At 42.9% G+C, this 27,401-nt stretch overlaps 1 protein-coding gene across 1 annotated transcript in view; it reads right to left on the bottom strand.

Annotated features, from left to right (window-relative positions):
* LOC134675922 (mitogen-activated protein kinase kinase kinase kinase 5) overlaps window positions 1-27,401 on the bottom strand; it is a 67,011-nt gene that overhangs the window by 14,363 nt on the left and 25,247 nt on the right. The window contains exons 2-17 of the mRNA XM_063534267.1: window positions 25,569-25,772; window positions 24,535-24,641; window positions 24,012-24,150; window positions 22,930-23,193; window positions 21,810-21,914; window positions 20,923-21,078; window positions 19,287-19,443; window positions 18,671-18,788; window positions 17,443-17,481; window positions 12,618-13,468; window positions 11,198-11,334; window positions 10,435-10,516; window positions 9,626-9,748; window positions 8,672-8,806; window positions 7,354-7,478; window positions 855-987 (exon numbers count right to left, since the gene is read on the bottom strand). Coding sequence (XP_063390337.1) covers window positions 855-987; window positions 7,354-7,478; window positions 8,672-8,806; window positions 9,626-9,748; window positions 10,435-10,516; window positions 11,198-11,334; window positions 12,618-13,468; window positions 17,443-17,481; window positions 18,671-18,788; window positions 19,287-19,443; window positions 20,923-21,078; window positions 21,810-21,914; window positions 22,930-23,193; window positions 24,012-24,150; window positions 24,535-24,641; window positions 25,569-25,772 — 2,875 coding nt within the window. The remainder of the gene's footprint in view (window positions 1-854; window positions 988-7,353; window positions 7,479-8,671; window positions 8,807-9,625; window positions 9,749-10,434; window positions 10,517-11,197; window positions 11,335-12,617; window positions 13,469-17,442; window positions 17,482-18,670; window positions 18,789-19,286; window positions 19,444-20,922; window positions 21,079-21,809; window positions 21,915-22,929; window positions 23,194-24,011; window positions 24,151-24,534; window positions 24,642-25,568; window positions 25,773-27,401) is intronic.

The raw sequence follows: 27,401 nt of genomic DNA, 5'->3' as shown, positions 1-27,401 counted from the left end.
ATATATAATTTTTTTTGATAATTTTATACGTTTCATCTTGAGTTTTAGTCGTGTGTCGATAGATGGCAGTAAATTTACTGTGACTACAAAATTTACAATGACAGGACCCCTCTATAGGTTCTATCTATTCTTTGTGGTATTCATGTAGGTATTTCCTCGATGTGCGACAGCATGAGGTTAGTTGAACAGACCAGACCCATGTTAAGATAGCCCCCCATAATCAGTAACATCTGATAGTAATCAAATCGGCTTCACCGTATGGCGAAACATTAAATTAAGTTACAGTGTCGTACATTTTGTTAAAATTTTAATTAAAAAAAATCGAGAGTGTGAAGTGAAACTCGTAAAGGGGCCCAATGATTAACCGTCCGTCCGCCGGACGGTATCGGCCTGTCAGTTGTTCGGAACTGTCAAAATTTTATTCTAACTGACAGGTCGATATCGTCCGGCGGACTGTTAATCTGTGGGCCCCTTAAGAGTTAAAATGTTAGTTTGGTGTGCGAACGGGCTATAGTAACGCCATCTATCGGTAGCTATAGCGCGATTTTAAAATTGACAATTGACTGAGACGCTGCAAACTACAAAAATAAATTTAAAATGGTGTCTTAATGGTGCCTCATCTTCAACTCTAATGTCTTAAGAATTGTATTTTAATCCTCTTTGCTGACCCGATATCAAATAGATCGAGGGTTTAGGGGTCGGTTGCACCAAACTGTTCGTATCGTTAAAGAGTTCGCTAAATTTTTATGTATGGAAAGTTTCATAGTAAAGCGCCGGGCGTGGCGGCTGACGTTGATCAGTCTGTCAAAATGTGGTTGGTGCGACTGGCCCTAAATCAAACATAAAGTATCTACCAGAGTTAATGTTGAGCAAGCAGAGCCGCAGCGGGCGGCGGGTGGCGCCCACGCACACCAGCGGGTACTCCAGCTCCGGCGTGATGATCAGCTCGAACACCAGCAGCGGGCTCGGCAGCACGCACTCTATGTTCTACAAATAGTAACAAACATATTCAAATAACTATACATACTTCAGCCAGAATAGGAATGCCCGCCTTATATTAATAAACGGCCTCGCTTTCCTCGATTTTATATAAAACTCGGCCGGCAGTTTCGTAAAGGTCAAGTTTAGGAATAAACATGAAAAAACTCTGTGTAATCGACACATGAGAAATTTTTCTGCCAGTGAAAAGCGACTGGTAAATATCTAATGATATTTCGTCCCTAAAAACTCGTTACCACGAGCCGGGGTTTGAGACCCCGACCTTTTAATTACTTAAATCCATACTTATAATATAAAAATTTTACCTTCCAATAAAATTATTATTATGTTTCCTATCCACATCGGATATCTTCATTGAGAGAGTAACGCGATCGTTGACCAATGATGCCGCTAGCGTCTATGTAGTCGCTCCGCCCCACGCCGTGACGTAGTTCCGCTTCCACTTCCTGCGAACCGTTGCTCGCTTCCCGCCACTCGCCACCGCCATGTCATTGTTGAGGAGAAGTACCGTCGGCATAAAAGTAGCCTAGTAGCCTGCCAGGAAGGCATTACTCAGATATCCGATGTGGATAGGAAACATAATAATAATTTTATTGGAAGGTAAAATTTTTATATTATGTGTTCCGTACTCCACATCGGATATCTTCATTGAGACCTGTTTATTATCTCCTGGTGGCGAGTTAGCGGGCGCGCAAGCGATAGGGCTACACCTACTGTCATAGAACTCAGAGAACGAATAAATATGTATACACCATATTGCAACCCATGAAATCACAGTGACTCGTTATAATGTGAATTACAGGAAATTGAGAATTGAAATTGTAATCTCAGGTTCGAATCTGACGTTAAACTGGTTTAAGAGAATTCTCATTCGAAATCGCATCCGATCCGCAGAATCTCGGCGAGTCATGTTCCCAATTAACATAAGCGAAAATATCGCTAAGTGAATAGCTTTCCAGCCAATTTAGTTATTAAGTACATCGTGGATCAAAAGCAATCGTAGGCGAGGCCGGTTTGGATGAGACTGTGGCTGAAAGAAATAAGCGAAGTGTCCCCTAACATTTTGTGTAATTCTCGCAAGGTGACGTACCCAGACTACCTACTTATACTGGGTCTATACTTTATTCCGGAGCTTCTAAGAGTCCAGTCGGTAAGACACGTTATCTGGTTTAGAGCCGAATTTCGGACACAAAATAATAGCGTTAAAGTTATCTATGTAATTGCCCGGGCTACAGTGTAGTAGAGTAAGGTCATTGACCCTGCTGCCTGATGCTAACAGCAAAAGTGCGGCAGCTATTCTATCGTACTTCTTCTAACGTACCTAACGTTGTAGGGCTATTTAAATTAGGGCAAGTAGATGTCTCGCGTCCCAAGCTGGTGCTTTGGGAGGCGCTGGTCTCGCTATTAATGGCGTTGGAAGAAGGCATAGTGTCCGATAGTGGTTCATACACAGCACTTGTGAGAGGCTTATGAACGAGTATCGTTCTGAAAGCTAACATGGATAATAGAAATAGACGTCTGAGATAGCTCGCTACTTCACTGGATAGAGGTACCTGGCAGTTGATCTTATTTTTGATGCACCATAAAGACCGTTTCTACATTGTGGCCGTACATGCAGCCTAGACAAGGGGACGATCTAGGGGCTCCCGTTACTGTTTTCTATACAAACACAGTACCGGAATCGGGAATATCCGGTTCTTCCATATTAGTGAGACAGTGACAGTTGCGTTTCGTTCGCTACGTAGCGTTAGACCTTGGCATGTTATATGCATGCGCCAGTCACGCCAGTAGCGGACGTCACTCCTGATCCCGCCAGCTCGGTGTTGGAGCGTCCTATCTGACAGGAGCTACGCCTCATTCTTAAGGTCGTTGACTCGTAAGGGAGGGCGGTCGGACGTTGTGTTCACTAGGACCGCCAGTAAATTGCAAGCTTACCACAGCTGCTTTAAGACTCCTTATCACGCCGTCGCAGTACACAGACTAGGCTGGGAGGTGGAGACATCCATGCCAAGTCTCACAGGCAGCTGTCAAAGGTCGTGGTAGCAGTTCAATGAGTCTGTTAAGAAATACCGTGGCACAGTGCGAGGGCTCTCGAAAGCGGAGGCCGGCCAACAAGGCGCCTGTCAGGTGAAGACAGTCTCGGCGGCTGCTGGGCGCAGCTGCCACTCGGGCGCGCAGTGACTTCTTGATAAACCGTTGCCCTCGGGGGTTGTACCGACCTGGCAAGTAGCAAGCAACCAGCGCGACCTGTAGACGATCTGCTGGCATCAGCAGTTTTTGCGACAGCCGTAGTAACGGAAGGGATGTAGTGTCGCCGTCGTTTTATGTATACTGTACCGGTGCGGTTGTATGTTTACACTTCTGTCGTCAGCGCTGCAGATGCGGCCCGTTAACGGTTACTCTTCGCTGAAAGGGCCTTACCTCGTACATTGTCTACCAATATTGGAGATTGTAACGGACTGCTTGCATAAGATGAGGAAGAAAGTGGTGCGAGGCTTTCGGCAGCTCCGTGTTGCTGGGGACTGCGAAGGCTTCACCTTCCTCCATGAACTAAAGTTTGCGAATTTGAGACTGAACAGAAGGCATTGAGTCTCATTTCTGCGAGAAACTCTGCAGCAAGGCAGGCCTGTATGTCGTGAAAAAGAAAACTTTCAATCGGTGTGTTGTGCCGCGTGTCCCACGTGATGTCTAGGAGCATGATGGTCTAATTCGCTTTATCCGAAGAGACACCCTATATCGAGTTAGTATAGGGCATCGAGTTAGTAGCATGCTTTTAAGGAAATCGAACTGATGAAATCAAGTCTAAAATCGATTTTGGCGCTTTGCGTAACAAAACTGTTTCGATAAAGTCGAATACAGACAGATGGAAACTGCTGGAGTCCTCCTGGCCCCTTTCTCTTAGCACCGGAAACTCAAGCTTGTTCAGGCGCAGCGGGTTTATTTGTCCCATTTTGTTTATTATGGCTTTTCGCACGAGTTCGTCTTTGTAAGACGGAACTTAAGCTGGAGAGCGCGAGCAAGCAGAGATAATTATGTGAAGTCTGCAGACCTTTTCGATGCCTTTCACCTCGGTTTCGAGCGGTCGCACAGGGCCTTGTCGCTAGCTGTTCTCCGGTTGGACCACTCCATGGCCTCGAGAAGTCGTAGGAGCTTCGAAGCGATACAGCGAAGTCGATCAGCACCTTTATGAAGCCCGGGAACACGACGTATTTTCCTCTGAGTATCGACATATCTTACCGCTTTCAACTCCGGGCAGTCGAGCCGCGCTAGGACGGGGCTCTTTACGACCTTGTCTGCCGTCGCCGGAGGATTCTTTAACCGAAACCAAGAGCTTAGCGGTCTGTTCGTGCTGTACCATACCATACCTATACCTGCACCATAGCTATAGGCGCCTGCGTACCTCAATGGAACCATGTGGACAGGACAAAACTGATACTGTGGCGCCCAGCGAGCAAGGGACGACATCGTCGTAGTTGCAGCATCGGTGGACAGCATCGGCGTGATTGTGGCAACCGCCGCCGCTCGGGAGGCGCCGGTGCGTGAAGCTAGGGGCGCCATTGTGGCGGCCGGCTCGGGGGGGGGCACCGGTGCCTGAGGCCGGGCGGCTCATGGCGGCCGCCACTGGTTCGGGAAGCGCTGGTGCGTGAGGCGAGGACCCATAGTGGCGGCCCGCTCTAGAGGCGTTGTCGCGTGAGGCGGGCGGCTCCATCGTGGCGGCCGCCGCCACCGGCTCGGGAGGCGCCGGTGCGTGCGGCGAGAGGCGCCATCGTGGCGGCCAGCTCGGGAGGCACCGGTGCATGAGGCGGTCGCCGTCTGGCTGGCTGGTCTGGGAGGCACTGCTGTGAGGCGAGAGGCGCCATCGTGGCGGCCAGCTCGAGAGGCGCACGTGCGCAGGTGGTGGTGCCATCGTGGCGGGCGGCATCATCGTGGCGGGCAGCGCCATTGTGGCAGCCGCCGCCGCCGCGTCGATGCGTAATGCGAGAGGCGCCATCGTGGCGGCCAGCTCGGGGGGCAGGCGGTGTCATCGAGCGGGCGGCGCCATCATGGCGGCCACCGTCGCCAGGCTCAGGTGCGAGAGGCGCCGTCGTGGCGGCCAGCTCGACAGGCGCCGGTGCGCGTGACGGACGTTACCGGCACGGGAGGCGCCGATGGCTAGGCTCGTAGTTGCACGCATCATCACGGCGACGCTGTTGCCCTCGGCGGTGCCATCGTGGTGGCCACCACCGGCGCGTAGGTCACCAGCGACGTCATGACGGCCGGCAACCAACGCGGCGATCGTCGCTGTACTCGTAGCATTTCCACTGCTTACACGTAACTTACCTTCCTTCCGCTCGAGCAGTCGGGACGCAGAAGCGGTCCGCCTTCGCCTTGGCGCGATCCACCCGCGATGCGCCCGCAGCTGCAGGAGCGGGCGTGTGACGTCTCGCAGAGCCACGCGGATCTCTCGGAGTCCCGCTGGACTGGAAGCGTCCGCACCGCAACTGCAGCAATAGGAGCGGGCGTGTAACGTCTCGCGGAGTCCCGCGGACTGGAGGCGTCCGCACCGTGACTGCAGCAACAGGAGCGGGCGTGTGACGTCTCTCGGAGTCCCGCGGACTGGAGGCGTCCGCACCGCGACTGCAGCAACAGGAGCGGGCGTGTGACGCCTCTCGGAGTCCCGCGGACTGGAGGCGTCCGCACCGCGACTGCAGCAACAGGAGCGGGCGTGTGACGTCTCTCGGAGTCCCGCGGACTGGAGGCGTCCGCACCGCGACTGCAGCAACAGGAGCGGGCGTGTGACGCCTCTCGGAGTCCCGCGGACTGGAGGCGTCCGCACCGCGACTGCAGCAACAGGAGCGGGCGTGTGACGTCTCTCGGAGTCCCGCGGACTGGAGGCGTCCGCACCGCGACTGCAGCAACAGGAGCGGGCGTGTGACGCCTCTCGGAGTCCCGCGGACTGGAGGCGTCCGCACCGCGACTGCAGCAACAGGAGCGGGCGTGTGACGTCTCTCGGAGTCCCGCGGACTGGAGGCGTCCGCACCGCGACTGCAGCAACAGGAGCGGGCGTGTGACGTCTCTCCGAGTCCTGCGGACTGGAGGCGTCCACCGTGGCCCGCAGCGTCGCGGTGTCTCGGAGTCACCTTGGACGACAGCAGAAGAAAGACGCGGCGCGCGCGGGCGGGGGCGGGGCCGGGCCCGCGCCCCCGCGCCGGGGGACGGGGCGCCCCGGTCGCGCCGCAACTAACAACACGAGGTACCCCCAGGCTACTGCCTGAGAACCGTCCTTTAGTGTCGAAGTAACTTCTGAACGCCAATAAAATTAGAATATCTTAAACTGGCTCACCGGATGGTTCGAGACAATCCAAACCTCCTTTTCAGCGAAGCGCGGCACCCGACAGCGGCGCGCGCGGGCCGTCCGCCCCCGCGCCGCCCGGGCGCCGCCGCCGCCGCCGCAGGCACGATGACCGCACGTTCCCTCTCCGATGCGGAGCGACTTGTTACCACTTGTTAACAAAAAACCACTGACGCACTTCCTACTTCGATCTCGAAAATGCGAGTTAACGGTAACGATTTTAGCAGCATGGAAAGTGAAAATTAATTTAGCAAGAAAAAAGTGGGTAGAATCGAAAAGCACCGTTCGATGACTTCGATCGCGAGACCGCCAAAAGACTAATAGTGGCGATCTCTGCCATATCTCACTATTTAATCGACCGAGCTTTGGATCGGAAATGTTAAAGCACCATGCTGCAAAAATATACGCAAAAAATATTTGCGGACCATCGGTCAAGACGGTCGACGAAACAATGTCATGGCGGTGGCGAGTGGCGGGAAGCGAGCAACGGTTCGCAGGAAGTGGAAGCGGAACTACGTCACGGCGTGGGGCGGAGCGACTACATAGACGCTAGCGGCATCATTGGTCAACGATCGCGTTACTCTCTCAATGAAGATATCCGATGTGGAGTACGGAACACATAATATAATATATAATATAATATATGTATAATATAATATTAATATTATTAATATTATAAATGCGAAAGTGTGTCTGTCTGTATGTCTGTCTGTTACCTCTTCACGCTTAAACCGCTGAAAGGATGTTGTTTAAATTTGGCATAGAGATAGTTTAAGTCCCGGGGAAGGACATAGGATAGTTTTTATGTCAGAAGTCATCCCTAAAGAAGGTGAAAATGGGGGTGGAAATGAGAAAATTGATGAAGTGCCTGTTAATTGCTGTAAACAATTAAGCATATTATGCTCGAATTGCTATTAGATTTTATCCAGGCGCTGTAGTTACTCTAGCTGCTGGTACTAATTCCACGCAGACGAAGTCGCGGGCAAAAGCTAGTAAATAAATAATATAAAATAGTGAGGTACCTTGAGCAGCATGAACTTGTGCAACGGATCATACCACTGCATCAGGAAGAGGCCGTGGGGAGTGGCGCCGCACAGGTACTTGTAGCCGTTGTACGGGTTACGGGCCACCGCGCAACGGATACACCCTGGAACAGATAACACTTGGTAAGACTTGGTTGGGTGGACGGCCCGCCGCACCAACATATCTATTCTCAAACAATTAAAAATAGAAAAGACCCAACGTCTATCCACAACCTGCTTACAACGAATATTGCGGTATTTTGGCCATGTTGCACGCAGGGATACCAGCAATTTGGAACGCCTTATCGTGACCGGTAAAATAGAGGGAAAAAGGCCTATTAGGGGTAGAAGTCCCAAACGATGGTCGGACCAAATAGCGGAGGAACTAAAAATACCTGTCAGCGACGCACTCCACCAAGCTACAGAACGGGACCGATGGAGACAACTAGTTGACGGAATCAAACGGAGTCACGATCCTCAGCAATGAGGGACCGATTGAAGAGAGAGAGAGAGAGAGAAGACTTGGCAACACCCTATGGTGTTAGAATTATTTTAACAGATTTTGAGATGTCACATGAATGTCTACAATATTCATATTCATATATCTTTATTGCGTTCATGTAAATTTTTACATAGGATGGTATTAAAACATTATAAAGTCGGTACATGGTCGGTAAAATTATACATCTTGTATATATTATGTTATATAAAAACACTACAAAAAAGATATATACTAAAGACGACCACAAAATATGCCCAGTATTATACACCCAATTACACATCGAAGTTTTCCATGCAAAATATATCTGTCTTGACAGAATACGGCTGTTTTTCAACCCTGTATAAATAAAGGAGTAATACGTACCTATTAAAATTATTTTAAACGTGCCACTCGCGTATTATTAAGCCGAATAGCTCTACCGCGTCTTAATAATACATATATATTTTATATGTATTATTTTAATATGTTTGAGTTTCACGGGAGTTTTATAGTTAGGTAATATTAATTAGCCAGCAACTGGCCACCTGTTAGTAACTGGCCAACCTAAACTAAAAATGAATTCTATTCACCTATAAACAGAATTAATTCATTCTAGTATAAGGTGGCTAGTTATTGAAGGCTGGCCAGTTATTATAACCTTATAATAAAATGAATTGTTTATCCTGTGAATAGAATTAATTTTTAGTGTAGGGTGGCCATCAGTTACTAACAGGTGGCCAGTGACTAACAGGTGGCCAGTTACAAACAGGTGGCCACTTACTAACAGGTGGCCAGTTATTGACTGGTGGCCAGTTACTGTCGTATTACCCTACGTACCTCTAGTGTCTGGCACCCTTGTGGTGAGAGAGAACCGCCGTGGTAGAAGACGCGGCGGTAATACTCGTAATGACTTGTTCCCCCGCGCACCAATGAGTGCTAGCAACTCGTGCCGATATAAAGATGGCGTTTTGCCTGTCAACAAAATGGTGGAATTAAAATAAGCGTAAACACTATAGTTCGTTTTTTTTAGCATTATAAATAAGGTTAACAATCTTGATGTGTCTTTTAATTGAAAAACACATTTTAAAAATAAGTTACGGCAAACATGTAACAATTATGAATCTAATACGATAATTTATATTCTTCTGCTTTCATAAGTAATAGTTACTGAATTTAAAAAAGCGTTTTTCAATTAAAAGACATGTCAAGATCGCTTACCTTCTTTCAAGTTCTATCTAATGCTAAAAAAAACGAACTATAGGAAAGGACTTTTTAACTGAAATTGAGGTGTAATAACATATATTATGAATAATTATGATATGATTTTTTTTAATATTGTATAATTGACCTGTTAAACTAATGTTTTATTTACATACATATTTGTATACATACCTAGACATAATCCAATACATTTTTAGGTCTTTCAAACCGAACATAATTAAGTAATATAGTATTATTACATTTTCTTGTAGGGGTTTTAAATGATTCAAGGTAAAAATGATAAAGATATCTTTGAAATCGACTGCACCAATGAGTTTTTCGGAACTTATGTACGAAATATCATTTGATATTTACCAGTCACTCATCGGTGAAGGGAAACATCGTGAGGAATCCGAACTAATCTCAATAAGACCTAGTTTACTCTCTGTGTTGAAAGGTCAGATGGCAATCGCTTTCGTAAAAACTACAAAAGGTAATCACGGTTCATATCTCGGTCGATATAAATATTGTTGTTGAAACAAATATTGTACGAGTTTCTAAAAGGCGTGGTATACAAAAGTAGTATATAACCTGATAGCGACATTAAGACGTCCTGTATGACATGCAGCCATATCGTCCGCCGTGGACACAGCTGGTCCATCGCGGTCTCGTGGAGTTCGTTCAAGTTCAGCGTGTATATGCCCTCCTCCGCACCTGGAAAACAGAAAAACTGTTTCAAGAAATGTAAGTAAAATTGTGTCGAGCACGGAAAGTCAACATTGACACTATTCTCAGATATTATTTTTTTGACAGCGGCCAAGCCAATTCAATTTTACGTAAATTCATGTTCTAATAGGGTACTTGACTGTATTTAAAATAAATTTAATCTTCTGGTGCTTTATTTCATGCATGGTGGAAAATACCATGCATGAAATAAAGCACCAGAAGATTAATAGAGAAACATAGACAGCAGTTATTTTTTAGATCAAATTTCTATTTTAATACCAGTATAAACCTTTAAAGAGTTGGTAATTTGATCGTGACGTCACATGCTAGTGTTTCATATAAATTCCATGCTAGCAAAATCGTTTTAACAGTTCGAAACAAGAAACTGAGTTGACTAGTAGTCAAATACCCTATTGAAACAAATAATTATGAACTAAAAGTCATAAACTGGGGCGATGAGGTTGAAGCGGACTTGTGCGATCTCCAAGCCGATAACTGACGGGAGATTCCACAGGACCGAAACTGGCGTTTGATGATGATGATGATGATGCATTCCTGTTATCCCTCATTAGGGACGTAGGGCTCGCAGAAGAATCCTTCATTTGTCACAATCTTGAGCGGCTTCTTCCAGCTCTTATAATGACGCACCGAAAATATTGAGCTGGTATACTTACCAATGAGTATGTGTTGGTCTCTGGTGTCCGGGTTGATCCACGACGCAGTGCAGTTTATCCTCAGCGGACAACCGTTGAACACCTGCAATACACATTTTCTTTAGTACATTTAAGTATTTCGAAAAAAAACGAAAAAAAATTTAGAAGATTTTCATGTTATTTAGGTAACTACCTGATTTTTTAAATACAATTGGGAAAAGTGTTGCGTTGAGAAAGATATTGTGAATGTAAAGTGTATAAAAGTAATCAGTTCCTATTTATTCGACACTAGATGGCGCTAGTAGTACGGTACAGTTGTTATTCACATGAATAAGGAACACGCATATTTTGTACATACAAAAAGTTACATAACTCTCTAATATAGTCTAATATTTCATCACTTGACTCTAGCTAGAAAATAATTCGTATAACAGTTACTTTCGGCCAAAACATGTGAAATAATCAATTGATTTGCCTTTTTAAGCTAGTCTCAGTTTTCTAGTTAAAGACTGAACTATCAGTATGACTAACGACGTCGTCCCGTACACTATCGTAATTCCTATAACCAATATTTTGTAATTCGTATTCGATTTTAAGCGCAAGACCGGTCATTGTGGCACTCTTTGGGGGAGGCCTATGTCCAGCAGGGGACGTCCTCGGGCTGATATGATGATGATGATTCGATTTTATTGTTATATGGATTGTTTTCTCGATTTGGTCTGAAACATTTTTCAAAATGGCTCCGGTACGTTAAACGTTCGGCACCTTAGCGCTAGTAGTATACCTTGGAGAAGCAGGCGCCCATGTGCACCTTGGGCGTGGGCGGGAGGCCGTTGGGCGCGGGGCGGGGGGGGGTGTGCGCGCGCGGCGCATGCGCACGAGCGCGAGCGCGCCGCGGGGGCACCGGGGGCGTGTCCAGAGCTGAAATGTACATCTAATTTAATAAACCGTTTACAAGGCTTAAAAGGGTGTCAGAAATTATGCCAAAATGAACTTTGAAAATACAGTGGAATCTGGATAATTGCAATCTCACGGGACCGGCCAGTTTTTGTCAATTAACCAGGTTTTTCATTTAAGCAGGTCGTGTCAATTAACGAGGTTCAAAAAATCGTTGTGTTAATTATAGAGGTTTTCATTAATAGAGGTTGCGTTCTGACAAATTTCTTTTATGGAGGTGCAAATAACCCTTTAATAGTACATTATTGTCGAGGCTCGGAAGTAGCTACTTGCAGGCTGAGGATTCGTTTTAAACGGACGACCTTGGGAGTCCGTTTAATTGAATCCGAAGCCAGCAAGTAGACTTCCAGCCGAGTCATATATAGTGCTTTTCTCAAAAATGGTGCAAGAAATATAAATATCATAGAAATATTTTACAAAAGCAACATTCTTACGTATATATTTTCACAGAACAAAGCCCTTGCCGCCTTTTTATTTTTTTTAATAAAAAAATAGAAGTGTATTTTTCTGCCGAAAATACGCCAACCTATTTGAGACAGCTAAATAGTCGCGGTACTAATCATCTGTTTGGCTGTTTAATGGGCCTGTGCCTTCATTTGATATGGCCATTTCAACTTTTAATAAGTTTGGAACTCGACAAATAATGGAATTTGTATGCAACATTGCAGTCCTAAAATCGAGACTGCAATGTTTTTAACTTTTTAATTTTTGACTGACCATAAACTCCGCGCTTCGCGACCTATTTTTTACACGGCAAAATCGACTTTGACGTCCATTTTTGAGAAAAGTAGATTTACACGCTTACGTTCTGGGTTTCTGGTCTATATATTGCTTCTGTCTATACTTGCACTTTTACACTAAGTACATTAATTACCACTTTATTTTCTTATCATTTGGGTTAAAAAAAATCCCTTGAATTGTAGAAGAGTGTTTTATTAGAATGTAAAAAGCATACTATGTTTTTTATTGATCACAACTATTTCACCTACTACAGGCTGTGATAGATACCCAATAAATAAATTGAATTCTGGATGGAGATATAAATGAGGTTCCAAAATTTCAATTATAGAGGCCTTTTGGTCTCAAGGGACCGGGACCGGACTTTTGGTTGCAATTATTGAGGTTTTCCATTTATCCAGGTGCCAATTAACCTGGTTAATTGGCACCTGGATAAATGGAAAACCTCAATAATTGCAGTATATAACAAATACATTGTAAAACTGAAAATAAAAATATACGATGCTCACCTTTGGTCTCGACCTTGGCTTTATCTCTCTGGCTGTCCGACAGACTCCTCTGCCTCTGACTATATTTATCCTCCTCCGGCGCCTCCTGTTTCACATCCCCTTCCGCCATCTTAAATATCTCGTCCACAGATGACGTCTTTCTCTTCGTACTCTCCAACTCACACTGACAGAACTGACTTAGATCTATACCGACTGTAGATTCAGAATTGTGTCTATTATGTCGCTTCCTATGTTCGTGGGTGTCGTCTGTCATACTTATATCGATTTTTCGACATAAGTCGTCGTCAGATGTCGACCCGTTTTCGACTTTATCCGCTATTTGGAGTCTATTAGCTATCTGTAGCGCTTTAAAGTTAGATATAGATATCTTTTGCTTCTTACAAGTATCACAGTAAACTATACCAGAATCAGAATTTTGATTCGAGCAATTTCTGTAGTAACTTAATATGTCTGCGTTGGAGTTGCAAGCGTCGCAAGAACATTTAGACGCGACAGATCTCTGTAAGTCGCTCAAAGTGTTATTGTCTCTAGGTTCCGGTTTAGGGCATAAACCACATTCGCAGTTAGAGTTTCTTATCTGTGGTGATTCCACTATGGATTCGCTACCGGGTTGGTCTGCGAACATTATATCAGTTTCTCCCATTCGTCTACATAGTGGATCGTCTATGGATACTCTAGAGGCGTTTATAGGAGTTTGGTAGTTGGAAGCTAGATTCTGGTATATATTAGTAGTAGAGTTATTTAAGAAGTTTTGTTTTAGCTGGATGCATTGTGATAGATGTTGATCGTGTACGGACAGGGCGGCCGCTTGCGACATGGCCGCGGTGTCCGCTGTCATCGGTAATGTTGCCCTGTGAAAATTACCAAAGTTACCATATTGGTAGAATTTTATGGTAAAGCAAGGACGGTAAGCGCGAAAAATTTCGTACATTGACTTGTCATTTCCAAATCTCATGCGCGAAAATACAGATGTATTGCAGAATCCTTGGCTATCGTATTTTCTCGGAAACGTTCGTATTTGTCATGCTACTTCAGTATATCTCAGTACTTTTTGTGCTGAGACTGACTGAAATAGCATAACACGTTCGTGCGTTTCCGTGAAAATACGATGGCAAAGGATTATTCAATACATCTGTATACAATATATCTGTAGGCATATTGTTGTCCCGCCCATGATGCTGGCGGTCAATGCCACTGTGCGAGCGGGACTACAATGTGAGTGTGCGATAGAGATTAGAAATGGCAAGTCAATGTACGAAATTCTTCTTGCTTAGCGTCCTAACTTTAGCTTGTAAGCTCGGGGTAGCAGTGCGGTTAATTCAAAGCTTGGCCTGTGCTGTTAGACACAATTTATTCAACAAGCATTTTAATTTATTTATTGGTGTTAAATAACAAGTGGTGCTGGTGGTTGACAACATTGGTATAAAATGGTGATAATTTTGAAAACGGACGACATTGGAATTTTGGAGTAAAATTTGCATATTTAAATATACATTCTGGAATTTAGTGCTTAATTTTTATTGGACAATACGTCTAAGCAAGCACTAAAAATAATGCTAAATAAAAAATAGATTATTATTTAAATAAATAAAACTGTTCAGTGTTATAAAAGCGCTTTCTGTCTATTTATATTCTATTTCTAGATTTATGTTGAGGTAATTATTTATTTCTACAATTTATAAAATATTATACAAAAAAAATACAAATAATTTCAGCGTGTGTTATTATATAAGTATGTATTAACAATGACTAAATGCAAATCCTCTATGAAATGCTCTAAAACTACATACATAAAATCCTCATAACGTATAAATCATATAACAATATTACACATATTATACCATAAATAGCTGTCCGGAAATTACTACTTTATGCCAGTATTCTACCAGTAAGGCGATACACACACTGGCCCCTCGAACTTCTGACCAGCGGAGAATATTATATCCTCCTGAGGCCCAAGGTCCTACCTATAGTACTTATTCAGTTCGATGAAATTTAAATCATATTCAATTGGAACAGAGTAGCATTTGTTTTGTGTCGTTCAATTTTCAAACAAAACCAAAATCACCTCTATTCCCTGCACTAAAGTTTCAAATTTCAGTGGAAAATTCTGGATTTTTCGTTTGTATGGCTGGGCATTAGGAGGATAAGTAAAATGTCCCGCAAGCGCATATACATGCAAATGCATACAGATGTAGTGCATAATTATTTTCCATCGTATTTTCACAGAAACGTACGAAACGTGTCTTGCTATTTCTGTCAGTACTTTACAAGACTACTTTACTCGCTCCATCACCCTCCCCCTACCCCTCACCCCTCCCGCGGCATTGACCTTGAATGCTCACGTGTCGCAGAGGCGCTTCCCCTCTCCCGTCACCCCGCGGGAGGACTTTAATACCTAAACTGAGGCAGAAACGGCAATTCTACCCTACTGTTGACTGTAGTAGCATTACAAATACGAACGTTTCCAAGAAAATACGATGGAAAACAATAAAATTATGCACTACATCTGTAGTTAACAATGTGTAAATCGCCTAAGCGTCACACAACTGGTTTAAGTAGTACTGACAAAATGAGTTTTAGACAAAGCATTCAATTATATATCCTGGACTACTGATTTCAATCACATACCGCAAGAGATATACAGGGTGGAAAGGCACGACGATCCTTTCCGCAAAAGGGGGATTGTTTAGCCTAAGCTCTATATTTTCTCCATAGAAACTATGTCAATATGGGCAACCGTTTCTAAATTATGGCCTTTTAAACATCCATGCAAAAAACTACTTTGTTCTAACCCTAACAGGTGACAGGGTCAATGAACTTACTTGTAAACAATCAGTATACGACAGGAATTTATGCTAATTTATTGCCATCCACGCCATCTAACCATTTGTAGGTCTGCTTTACAACACGGTAAGAATCGTTGCAGGATTTTCGCTTTCTTAGTGGTTCCACTTGTTCAATACTTGAATGAAGTAGTTAACTTTTATTCCTTAATATTAATAATACTAACCACAACATTGTTTACAACGACAGTTCAAATTGTGACATTGACAACCACTCAAAAGTACGCAATCGTTTTATAAATATCTCTGGTTTCCTTGAGTGATAAAAAGGTTTTAGTTTCTTAATACTTACGTTTCACTAAATTATTTTCGAATAATTGGAAACTATCTAAAATAATGAAAAATACAAGTAGGATGTATTCGATGCACCAAATGAACGTGCAAAAATGAAATACTAAGAATAAATCAAGAATAAATACTTCTTAAATACCTAACTAACAAACCTTCTTGCGTGGTAGGAAATAGACAAGACGTCTGATGTTTGAAATTAAAATGTCATTGAACTTTACTTATCTAATGATAATCTAATGTCATATTCTTCAAAGAAAAATGCTGTTGTTAGATGCTCGTGGTTATTTAAATTTGTGGGGCTGTTTAAAAGATATGGTGTACCAAACGGAATGTGAAACTGCGGACGAAATGAGACATTAAAGGCTAATTGCTGCTTTAGGGAATCTGCGGAGGAAAAATGACGAAGAGCATACACTATCGCATGGGCAATGTGCGCGGACTCGGTGCGGGCTGCGGCGTACATTATAAGACACGGAGGTACATTTGAAAACCGTATGTGAAGAGAAGATTGTGTTAAATATTGGCAAAAAGTAATTATCTAAGAAAGCACTTAATAAAATTGTTTGTAATATTTTTGCATCAATTTGATTTATTTGTCATTTATGCGTCATTGCGATTCTTTCAACGATCGGAAAAAAGCGTAAAGTCCCGAGCTTTCCCGACGGAGATCCTTAATCTAGCCGTCATCTGCACATGCTATAGGGTTATCACTACAGTTAAAAAGTAGAAAATTTGGTATTTTTATTTTTTACTCAATTAACGATTCTTACCATTACCAATCTGCTCTGTATCACTTAAACGACCTAATACTTCCGGGAAGGATCGTCGTGCCTTTCCACCCTGTATAGTAAACTGACTAGTGAAACTGGCCGCAGTATTTCTAGAGTTTTGCATACAAATTATAATCATTAGGTTAAAACCAAACGAATAATACTCGCGATATAGTTACAGTACAGTAAACCAAAATCACTTTATACAATTATATATTGTTAAATTTATCATTGTCTGTAAACAGATTAGTTCCGAAAATACAACTCGTTTTAGGCAAAAATTAAACAAACAAATATTATAAAACATAAAACCACGCATTGAACAATATACGAGTCCCAAAACGTTTTTAAGCATTAAAAAATAGCGGACAACCAAAAGGTAGTAAAACTTCAAAATTGAATAAAACTGTAAATATTTTAAAGCGCTCACGTAATTTTGACAACTCTTTGACAATTTTAATTTATATAAATTTATTTTTGAAATATCATAGTGGCAACTCCGGATGACGATTAACATTGATAATTGATTGAATTAGGTCGAGCAAAATTACGTGAGTGACCCTTAACAAGTAGGATAATTCGTCAGTAACTGGCCACCTGTTAGGAACTGGCCACCTTAAACTAAAACTGCATTCTATTCACCTATAAACAGAATTCATTTTAGTATAAGGTGGCTAGTTATTGAAGGCTGGCTAGTTATTGAAACCTTATACTAAAATGAATTCTGTGTATAGGTGAATAGACTTTATTTTTAGTTTAGGGTGGCCAGTTACTAACGGGTGGCCAGTTACTGGCGAATTACCTTATTTGTCTTAATAATATGTTTGAGTAGTTAACTGTGTTTTAAAGTTATGATATAAATTCCGAACAGCTATTATCTACACACATACATGCGGAACATGCGGGTGTCCGGTTTACCTGAGCATTAATTCTTCGTCTATATATTGCAAGAGGCTCCTAAAACAAACGAGACGACATACAGAGGTGTGCACACGCGCGCGAGTATACCTAGTTAACATATGGCCTGAAGTTTGCCAAGAAAATGTAGAAATAAATAACTAGAAAATTTGGCTAAGATTTTTTTTAAACCTATTTTTTTTATTTGATCTGTGCGCTACAGCATTATTTCGAGTTTCCCTAGGGGGTCATGTCTGTGAGTGGAAGGTCTTCTCACTGGGCCTCCCGAAACACTGATATATTTTTCTAACCTCAAAATATTAGCTTCTAGAATATAGTAACAAAGTCATCATAAAAAGGCAACAATTTTGCATGGACGTCGCCAAGGGTTGCCGATATCCCCCCTCCCCTTTGAGATTAAAATAGATGCCCCATCAGCTGGAGACACAACTGATAAATTGGTATCATAGTTTTAAGCTACATTTAAAGTAAGAAAATTTATTACAGAATAAAACAAGTAAAAATCTATTGAATAGCATACATGGATGGAAAAAAAATGTATTTTGATTCTAGACAGGACTTTGCCTAATTTTTCGGTATCCGTTACCTAAAAGTAAACTCTATATTGAGACAGTCATTTGAATTTTGAATTACATAAAAGAACTATGAAAGTATCTTAACAGTAAAATCGGTTTAAGAAAGTTTGTAGTTTATTGTAGTCACTATTCCATGCAACTAAAATGAAAAAAATTGTTGAAAGAGCATGACTTCAGACCATATTAGAACAAAAAACAATAATAAACATTTATCAACTGCAAAATCTTCAAAACTTACTTTCCACGCTTATCACACTTCAAACCTTACCTCGCTCAAATTTCATATTTCACAATAACAGACAAAATATATAACGAAAAGCCAAACATAGAAAACGAGACAAAACATGCACGTATAGACGGAAAAACACAATTTTAAAACATTGTATATCTACTCATAGTGCATATATGACACTCGAAACTTAAAAACCTGATACACACATTGAAAATCGTCAAAAAACGCTTCAAAATTTTGTTAGAAAATAACCGCAACAAATGTTAACAAAAATAACTTTTTTTTTAAATATACCTCAGACTCATTCTCATTATATCATCACCCGTGATCACCCGACACCACTTGCTATAACATAATAACGAAATTAAAGTAAATAAATAAAATAATGAAGCTGGAAAATTTAAAAATGTGGGTTACTCACTTTTCGCTGTTGGGCATAGTGTCGTTGGCCATTTCTGGAGTTAGCGGGTTGTGTTTAGGGCAGGTCATGAGAGATTTCACGCTCCAATCTTCGCTTGGTTGTCTGTGGTGCACTGAAACTGTAATTGTATGCGTTTAGGTAGGTAAGTATGATGGGTGCTTTAGTGGTGTGGCGCCGGATTAGTAATGTATTTGTATTAGTTGAAAGTGGGAATGTCAAGCTTAAGTTTAGGCAATAAAGGGTATATTCTCCATCGTGCACGGTGTCTAGAGTATCGAGGACTTGTTTTCGACTATTAGTGTCGCCATTTATTGATTGGCTACTAAATGCGTTCGGAATGTCACAAGCCCACTGAAATGCCTTCGCTTAAAACTGTAGTGTACTCCGTTCATCCATTGGCACGCCAAGGGTTTTATAAGATATTAATTAATAATTGGTCATACGACATTTTGAATGTCCAGAAAGACCAGACCTTCACAAAGGCTGGATGCGAGAATCTCTTGGTTCAAACGGATTTCGGAGTATTCCACACACAGTAGTTTGAAAGTTTGAGAATCATGACTTTAGTTTTTGTCTTCTACTTGATGAATGATGACATTTTAAGTGCTCGGCTCACCTCGTTTGACAGTGTCAGCTCGCTCCGGCTCGTCGGTAAAGTTGAGCAGGCGGGCCCTAGCCGCCCCGTGACCTAGGTCTTCATCCGCGTCTAGATCTATGATGGGAGAGTCATCGTAGCCTGCCCTACGTGCAGCTCTCTCTTCTTCCATACGGACCTGAAAAGGGATATAAAACTATATCAGTTGTCAAACAGACTTGATTACAAAATGGCGGCTCAAATGTTAATGCTCTTCGTACTGACAGCTTTATTGTACAGTCAAGTGTAAAAATATGGTTGTAGATAACTTACCCAAAAATATGTCATACCGGGTGTGGCCTGTATTATGAGCAAAAAATTTAACTGTATGCTGTACTCCTCATACTGATCAACATTTGTTCAGCGACTTTTAAAAATAACTTGTGGTTTGATTTTTAATACACTTTTAAGTTTATTCTAAGACGCAATGTATTGCGAAATTTGTTATGTTTAAGGCGTGACAAGCAACGTCAATCACAATGATATGGCGTGGCGATGGCGTCCATTGAAGATAATATTAATTTTTTATGAAAAATAGGGAGTCTAACGACTTCATAATTTTTAAAAGTTGTTGAACAAAAGTGTCACCGTTTGAGGAGTACAATGTATGTTTAAATTATTTGCTCGTGTTACAGGCCACACCCGGTATAAGAGCTATGGGACATTTTTTTTTAGTAGATTTGTGAACCTATATTTTTACAGTTGACTGTACCACGAAACACGCAACAACAGCCATCGTCGACCACACGAACGGTGACATGTCACAACCTCGAATTTGCAGAATTTTCATTTGACCGAACGCGTTTTTTTCAAAAACCGTTAAATTTTTGAAAAAGGCATCGTGTAGAAGCCATCGGGTTAGGTTAGATCGGTGGCCCTTCTAAAAATTCAACGGTTTTTAGAAAAACGAAAATTTTGGTGTTTTAATAATCGGCTTAGGGGTCATCCATTAATTACGTCACACGAATTTCTAGGTTTTTTGACCCCTCCCCCCTCCTTGTCACACTTGGTCACATTTGGCAAACCCCTCCCCCCTTGTGTGACGTCACATTTTTTCTACGAAATCGCCAAATCGAATTAAGTAAGTTTTTTTTTTTTTTTTATTATGAATGGGCTTACTCATGGCCACAGACTAGCCGAGTACCTAACCTAAGTACCTAAGTATTATTAATATTTAAAATCAAAATATTTTTGACGACATAAATATTAGTAATTTTATAACCCAAAACTGCTTAGGAAAGAAAATTAAACGAATAAAAACGATTATCGTTTTAAAAACTTGTTATTTAAATGTGCAGCGAATAAAATAATTTAAATAAATTTTCGGTTATTGATGAAGTTAAAGTGACGTCACAAAGTTTGTGTCTCCCCCCTCCCCCATGTCACAATATGTCACATTTTCTTGACCCCCTCCCTCCCCCTAAACGTGTGATGTAATTAATGGATGACCCCTTAAAGGCTCCGTTACACAGGCGCGTTTTGCAGGCGGCGCGCCGCTTTTACATGTAAAACGGTCACGCTCCGCCCGGAAAATGCACCTGTGTGACGGAACCTTTAAAGTTTTCGTAGATGAGACAGGTAGCCCAAAATGAACGCGTAATATGTATATAATAATTACACGTCCACTGGAGAGATCCCTGGTGGGCACCACGTGGTCCGTCAGTAGAGACCTCGGGCGTGCCCGCGCCGCGCCGGGCGACTGCTCCAGCACGCGCCGCCCCACGCCGCGACCCGTGTGCTTCGAGGCTATACGCTGTGGCACGTTTGAAACGGCCTGCGATCAAAAGAAAAGACACATAGTACACCTTAAAGACACAGATAGACGATGCTAGAACTAAAGGCAAATCACGACCGACTTCATCGATCTAGTATAGCAACGTAAGAAACTCGCATTCGAGTTCTGCAATAGTCTAAGGGCCAGTTGCACTAACCATAGTTAACAGACTAATGAACGTCACGCGGCAAAGATCTATGAAACTTCCCATACAATAAAATTAAGCGAACACGTTAACGGTGACAGACGGTTTAGTGCAACCGACCATACATTACATAAAACATTAAAAAACTACAAAAAACTAACCCAGTTCTTTATTACATTGAGTATTGACATTATAAGGAAAGAAAGAAGAGAGAGAACTGCAAAACATGTCAAAAAGTATTTTACCCCATCATCGTCCATTTCAGAATTACACACTAGTCAATTGAAAGTAGCCAATTTAGCCAAAAGTCCAAATGGTGGATTCCGATGGAATTAAAGGTAAGATTTATAAGGGCCAGTTGCACCAACCACATTTGACACACTGATCAACGTCAGCCGGCGCGCCACTGTGAAACTTTCCATACATAAAAATTTTGCGAACTCTTTAACGATACGAACAGTTTGGTGCAACCGACCCTAAGTCTCTATAAGTAAATAAGTTATCTTAGAACAGGTAGAATAAAACCAAACGAAATAACTGTATATTGAAAACTAATATACAATTAGAATAAATTTAATAAACGTACCCCATCATCATCCATTTCCGAGTTACACACGCTGGGCGGGTTGGAGTACTTCTGCAACAACTCTATTGCGAGACGCTTGTTCATGTCTTGATGGAAGAACGCGTGCTGCGGACAACACAATAGCAATTAAACATCTCTGTTTCATGTCGAATCTTCTTCTGTTTTATATCTAAGAGTCGTGAGCCATCATACTGGGTCAATCATAAATTAATATCCTGCTGGTCCAACCGTGAGTTATTTCAGGTTGTGTTATGTCAGGTTCCGTGAGTTGTTTCAACCGTGAGGTATCAGCAGGCGTGGCTCACTCCGCGATTTCGTCGCTTTGCTACAGGTAACTAAAAGTCTATCCGTTCGACCCCAATTTTGGGGTTTGCCATAAGCCGCGCGTGGCGCTGTCGCCACGTAGCGGCCATATCTGTGCTGATCGCGACAAGACGCGTTTTGTTAGAGAGTGAGTCTTCTGTACCTAGTACTATTATTTATTCTGTGGTATCAGCTGAATAAAACCCACTTGATAACCACACAAATGGATACTCTTCCGGACAGACTCTAACCAGTTTAGACCATATGGTTATTTATCAGGGATCAAACAACAAATAAAAACATCAGTATCTGAATCTGAAAAGTAATAGGGCGTCGCTTTAAAGTTATGTTTTTACACTCTCGTCCAATTACGCCGTTTCACGTAATGTTTTAGAATTTATTTAAATAATATATTATTTATAATACCTATATAAAATTACTTTATACTCGTAATAAATCTAAAAACTAAACTAACCTAAATTAAAATACATCTAAATAAGGCCCCGCGGCATTGTCCCAAAAACGCTGGCAGCATTCCCTCGCTGAATGCCAATACTAATGCGCTGCGAGAGAAAGCTGCCAGCTCACAATCAATTTATTTAAATGTGTACCTGAAGTAACTTGTCAGCTGTGGGCCTCTTCTTCGGGTTCTTAGTAAGCGCCAACTTTAAGAAAGCATGGAACAGTTGCGACCAGCGCTCCCGTTCCTTGAGCTGCGGCGTCTTGAAGCCAGACTTGGACATGAGGAAGAGCACCCTCATGGGGTGCTGTATGACTGGATTGTCAAGGGTCAAAAGAGATTTAAAAAAATAGGTACCTGAAGTAACTTGTCAGCTGTGGGCCTCTTCTTCGGGTTCTTAGTAAGCGCCAACTTAAGGAAAGCATGGAACAGTTGCGACCAGCGCTCCCGTTCCTTCAGCTGCGGCGGCTTGAAGCCAGACTTGGACATGAGGAAGAGCACCCTCATGGGATGGAGCTCGAACATGGGAGGCTGCAGCTCTGCCAGCTCTATGGCGGTGATGCCGCACGCCCAGATGTCACAGAGCTGGTTGTAGCCGCCCTTTCTTTCCACTGCTGCCACCTGGGAAACGAATAGAAATTGTATTTGAAGAGTTTATTGATGCGTCGTGGAATGCTTGCACATTGTGCTGAAAAAAAGCTATAGCTCTGACAAAATATTGATCCAATTGAGTTTGTTGAGATAGATAAATAGATAGGCAGATATACTCTTAGCAAAAACTAAGATCAGATCGACTAGCGTGGTACGGACATATGACGGATGAGAGCCATGTGAGGCGATAGGTAATTAATTTATGTGGAAAGGAAAACCAAGGAAAAGGTGGATGGTAGAGATGCACCGGATATCCGGTTACTATCCGGTATCCGGCCATTATTTTACTATCCGGCCGGATACCGGATAGTAACATTGCTTGATTTCGGAGTAAACAAATTGGATTTAAGAAACAGACACGGTCATAATCGTACTTGTTTATTATTTTAAAACAATGTATTATCATATCCACTGATTTGCACGCGCACTCATTTCGAACCTAGAAATGAGTCCGCGCGAACGTTTACTTAAAACAGGTCAAACTTGCAGAATGCGCACCTGAAATGTAGGTAAATAGTTCCGCTGTCCGAATATTCGGCGGCCGGATACCGGATATTCGGCCGATGGTACGGCCGAATATCCGGTATCCGGCCAAACAACTATCCGTTGCATCTCTAGTGGATGGACTGTGTGAGAGATGAGATGAAAAGAAAGCGAACAACAGAGAGGTAGGTATGATGGAAGAAGACATGCTGCGCCGACCCCAAGTGTTCAGAAAAGGGCAGGCGAATGACGTTAACTATTAGGTATTTGACACAAATGTCAGTTGACAGTGTGGACTATCATACCTCCGGCGCCATCCAATATGGCGTCCCGATGAAGGACTTTCGTTTGTTGATGGTGGCTGTGATCTGAGCTGAGACACCGAAATCCGCCAGCTTCACATCCCCGCACTCCGTTAGCAAGATGTTTGCGCCTTTTATATCCCTAGAATATACAAAAACATTGTTTATATTTTAGATAGACTACCCGTCCCTCTTTAATTAATACAGTTAAAAAAGACGGCTGACAATAGTTGGATAACTCAAATTCACCGTAGGTACATTACTGATTCAACAAGTTTATAACCAGGTTTCATCGTTACTTACTGATCCAACAATGTACCTACAGGAAATATTGTCAGGTGACATTTGTCATACATACATATACATATTATAATCCCGCCTATTTCCCGGAGGGATAGGCAGAGACCACGGATTTCCACTTGCTACGATCCTGACGTACCTCTTTCGCTTCCTTTACTTTGTCAAGTTGGTGAAATAGGCGTCAAGTGTAGCTATAACTGATAAAAATATTAGATGAAGAGCTCACCGATGCATCTTGCCCATGCTGTGCAAATAGGAGAGCCCCATTAACGTCTCTCGGCACATGTAGGCTATCTGCAGCTCGGTCAGCGGGCCCGTCACGTGGTAGATGTCCTGGAATACGACAAATATAACAATTAAGGACGATTCTGAATTAAAGTTAGACAGCAGTGAGATATGCTAAACTGATCTAAGCAAATCCTATGAATTTACGGGTCTCAGCAGTGAAGATTCGATAAAAGAGCAGATGAAAACCTCCATCGTTTTGGAAGTTAAAAACGCTCCTGCTCAAGCTCAAGCTTGATCACTTCAGTCGCGGCAACATTTCGGCTGCGGTTTTAATGCTATGTCTGCAGTCCTTCATCATCAGGATCTCTTGTAGACCACTAACCTGCAGACTGCCTCCCCCACAGTACTCCATAGAGATCCACAGCTTGTCTCCCCTGAGGTAAGAGCCGTAGTAGGCGACTTTGTTGTTGTTGGGGTGTCTGCAGTCCATCATGAGGATCTCTTGTAGACTTACCTGCAAGCTCCCCCCTCCACAGTACTCCATGGAGATCCACAGCTTGTCTCTCCTGAGGTAGGAGCCGTAGTAGGCGACGATGTTGAGTTATCTGCAGTCCATCATGAGGATCACTTGTAGACCACTGACCTGCAAGCTCCCTCCGCCACAGTACCCCATGGAGATCCACAGCTTGTCTCTCCTGAGGTAGGAGCCGTAGTAGGCGACGATGTTGGGGTGTCTGCAGTCCATCATGAAGAGCTCTTGTACAAAGGCCACTGACCTGCAAGCTCCCTCCCCCATAGTACTCAATGGAGATCCACAGCTTGTCTCTCCTGAGGTAGGAGCCGTAGTAGGCGACTATGTTGAGTTATCTGCAGTCCATCATGAGGATCACTTGTAGACCACTGACCTGCAAGCTCCCTCCGCCACAGTACTCCATGGAGATCCACAGCTTGTCTCTCCTGAGGTAGCCGCAGTAGGCGACTATGTTGAGTTATCTGCACTCCATCATGAGGATCACTTTTTAGACCACTGACCTGCAAGCTCCCTCCGCCACAGTACTCCATAGAGATCCACAGCTTGTCTCTCCTGAGGTAGGAGCCGTAGTAGGCGACGATGTTAGGGTGTCTGCAGTCCTTCATCATCAGAATCTCCTGCTGGATGATGGCGAAGTCATCGCCCGGCTCCAACTTGATCACCTTGATGGCGGCAAGCTCCCCGTTCCCGTTGAGACGTTTCGCCTGGAACAAACAAACATCTTTTTAATATCATCATCATCACATTGTAATTTACCCTCTGGGTTGGAAGGTGAGATGGCAGTTGCTTTCGTAAAAACCAGTGCCTACGCCAATTCTCGGGATTAGTTGTCAAGCGGACCCCAGGCTCCCATGAGCCGTGGCAATGCCGGAATAACGCGAGGAAAATGAAAATGATGATCATCATCATCACATTTCTATTTCATCTAAATGCAGAATAGATGTATTCCGGTGCCGGGTTGTCAGACCGTCAACATCTCCTGAGGATGCCTCGTAGAGAGGCGAAACACGTGTCGATGTTCTTTTGGTGGTGGTTTGTTATATTTATTTGCGTATTTATTTTTGCGGTGGGAACATTAATTGCATGTAAAAAATACGCAAGCAAATATAACGGGGTTAGCACTGATTGTCTTGCCCGTATCTTTTCGCAAATAAGCATGTACGGTTATACAGTTAAGGATTTTATTTCTATAGCGCTTCGTATTCGTACAGTCAGGTTCACAAAAATCCACACAAGCCAACGTTCCAAGAATATTATTTACTCGCCTCTATGACACTGACAATAACGGCGTGTAAATCTATTTTTGGAAGGTTGGCTTGTAAAGATGTTTGTGAACTAATTAAGTACCTTGTCAACGAAACAGTCAATATGAAGGCCGTTTGGGATCTCATGTCCCTAACTAATATAATGTAAAACTGGACAGAAACAAGTTTTCCAGAATGACCTGCAGCCGTGAAAAATATACAGCGAGCAACATCTATAGCCCCCCCCCCCCCCCCCCACATCTGGCGTCTTTCGAGCGTCGACGTCTACAATTCTATGGCCGACGTCGACGCAACTGCGCAGCGACGTCATTTTCCATAGCGCTGACCAGACGCCGACAGACGCCGACGCTCGAAAGACGATAGATGTGGGGGGGGGGCCTATGACTGACAATAGATGGCGCCATCATAAGCTTGCCCCTTTCTCTAGTTGAGTTCTATGAGAGTTGGCTTAAAGGTCTGGCATCCAGGGCATAAAATTCTATTAAAAATACAATGTTTTAACTTTCACGATTATTTAACATTATGAAACTACACCACGGGACTTAACAACAACACATAAACAAACAAACAAACAAGGCCAAGTGCGGTTAGTTCGAAAAACTTGCGCGGCTAGAAGATGTTGATGTCAACTTGAGCCAGTCTTCTCCGAGACCACGGGGACAACGCCGTCCTCGAAACGTCGGAGGTAAATCTTAAAACTTAAATACGCGATTAAGTCCCGTTGTGTAGTTTCATAATACAAGATTTTGTCACAATTCTATGGATTGACTGGGCATAGCTTGCTGGCGCCATCTGCTAAATACTTCCAACCCCATTGACCACAACACCCTGCAAAGAGTATAACGACTAGTAAGAAGAAGATAAGGTATGAAATACCATAAAAATCAAAACAAATCCGTTACAATTTTGTTAAGAGCCGTTTTATCCTTTGCCAAATTGCCATATGCTCGAGTTCTAATAACTACGGAAAATATTATTCGAGTATTAATATTTCACGAGTGACCTAAGTCGGTACGTTCGCAACAAAATATTTATACGGAGCAGAAGCAAAACAAAAGAAAGCATTTA

The sequence above is a fragment of the Cydia fagiglandana genome, chromosome 23 (genome assembly GCF_963556715.1).
Source record: "Cydia fagiglandana chromosome 23, ilCydFagi1.1, whole genome shotgun sequence".
NCBI classification, from domain to species: domain Eukaryota; kingdom Metazoa; phylum Arthropoda; class Insecta; order Lepidoptera; family Tortricidae; genus Cydia; species Cydia fagiglandana.
Note: the sequence above shows the minus strand (reverse complement) of the source record. Positions and strands in the feature narration are given on the sequence as shown.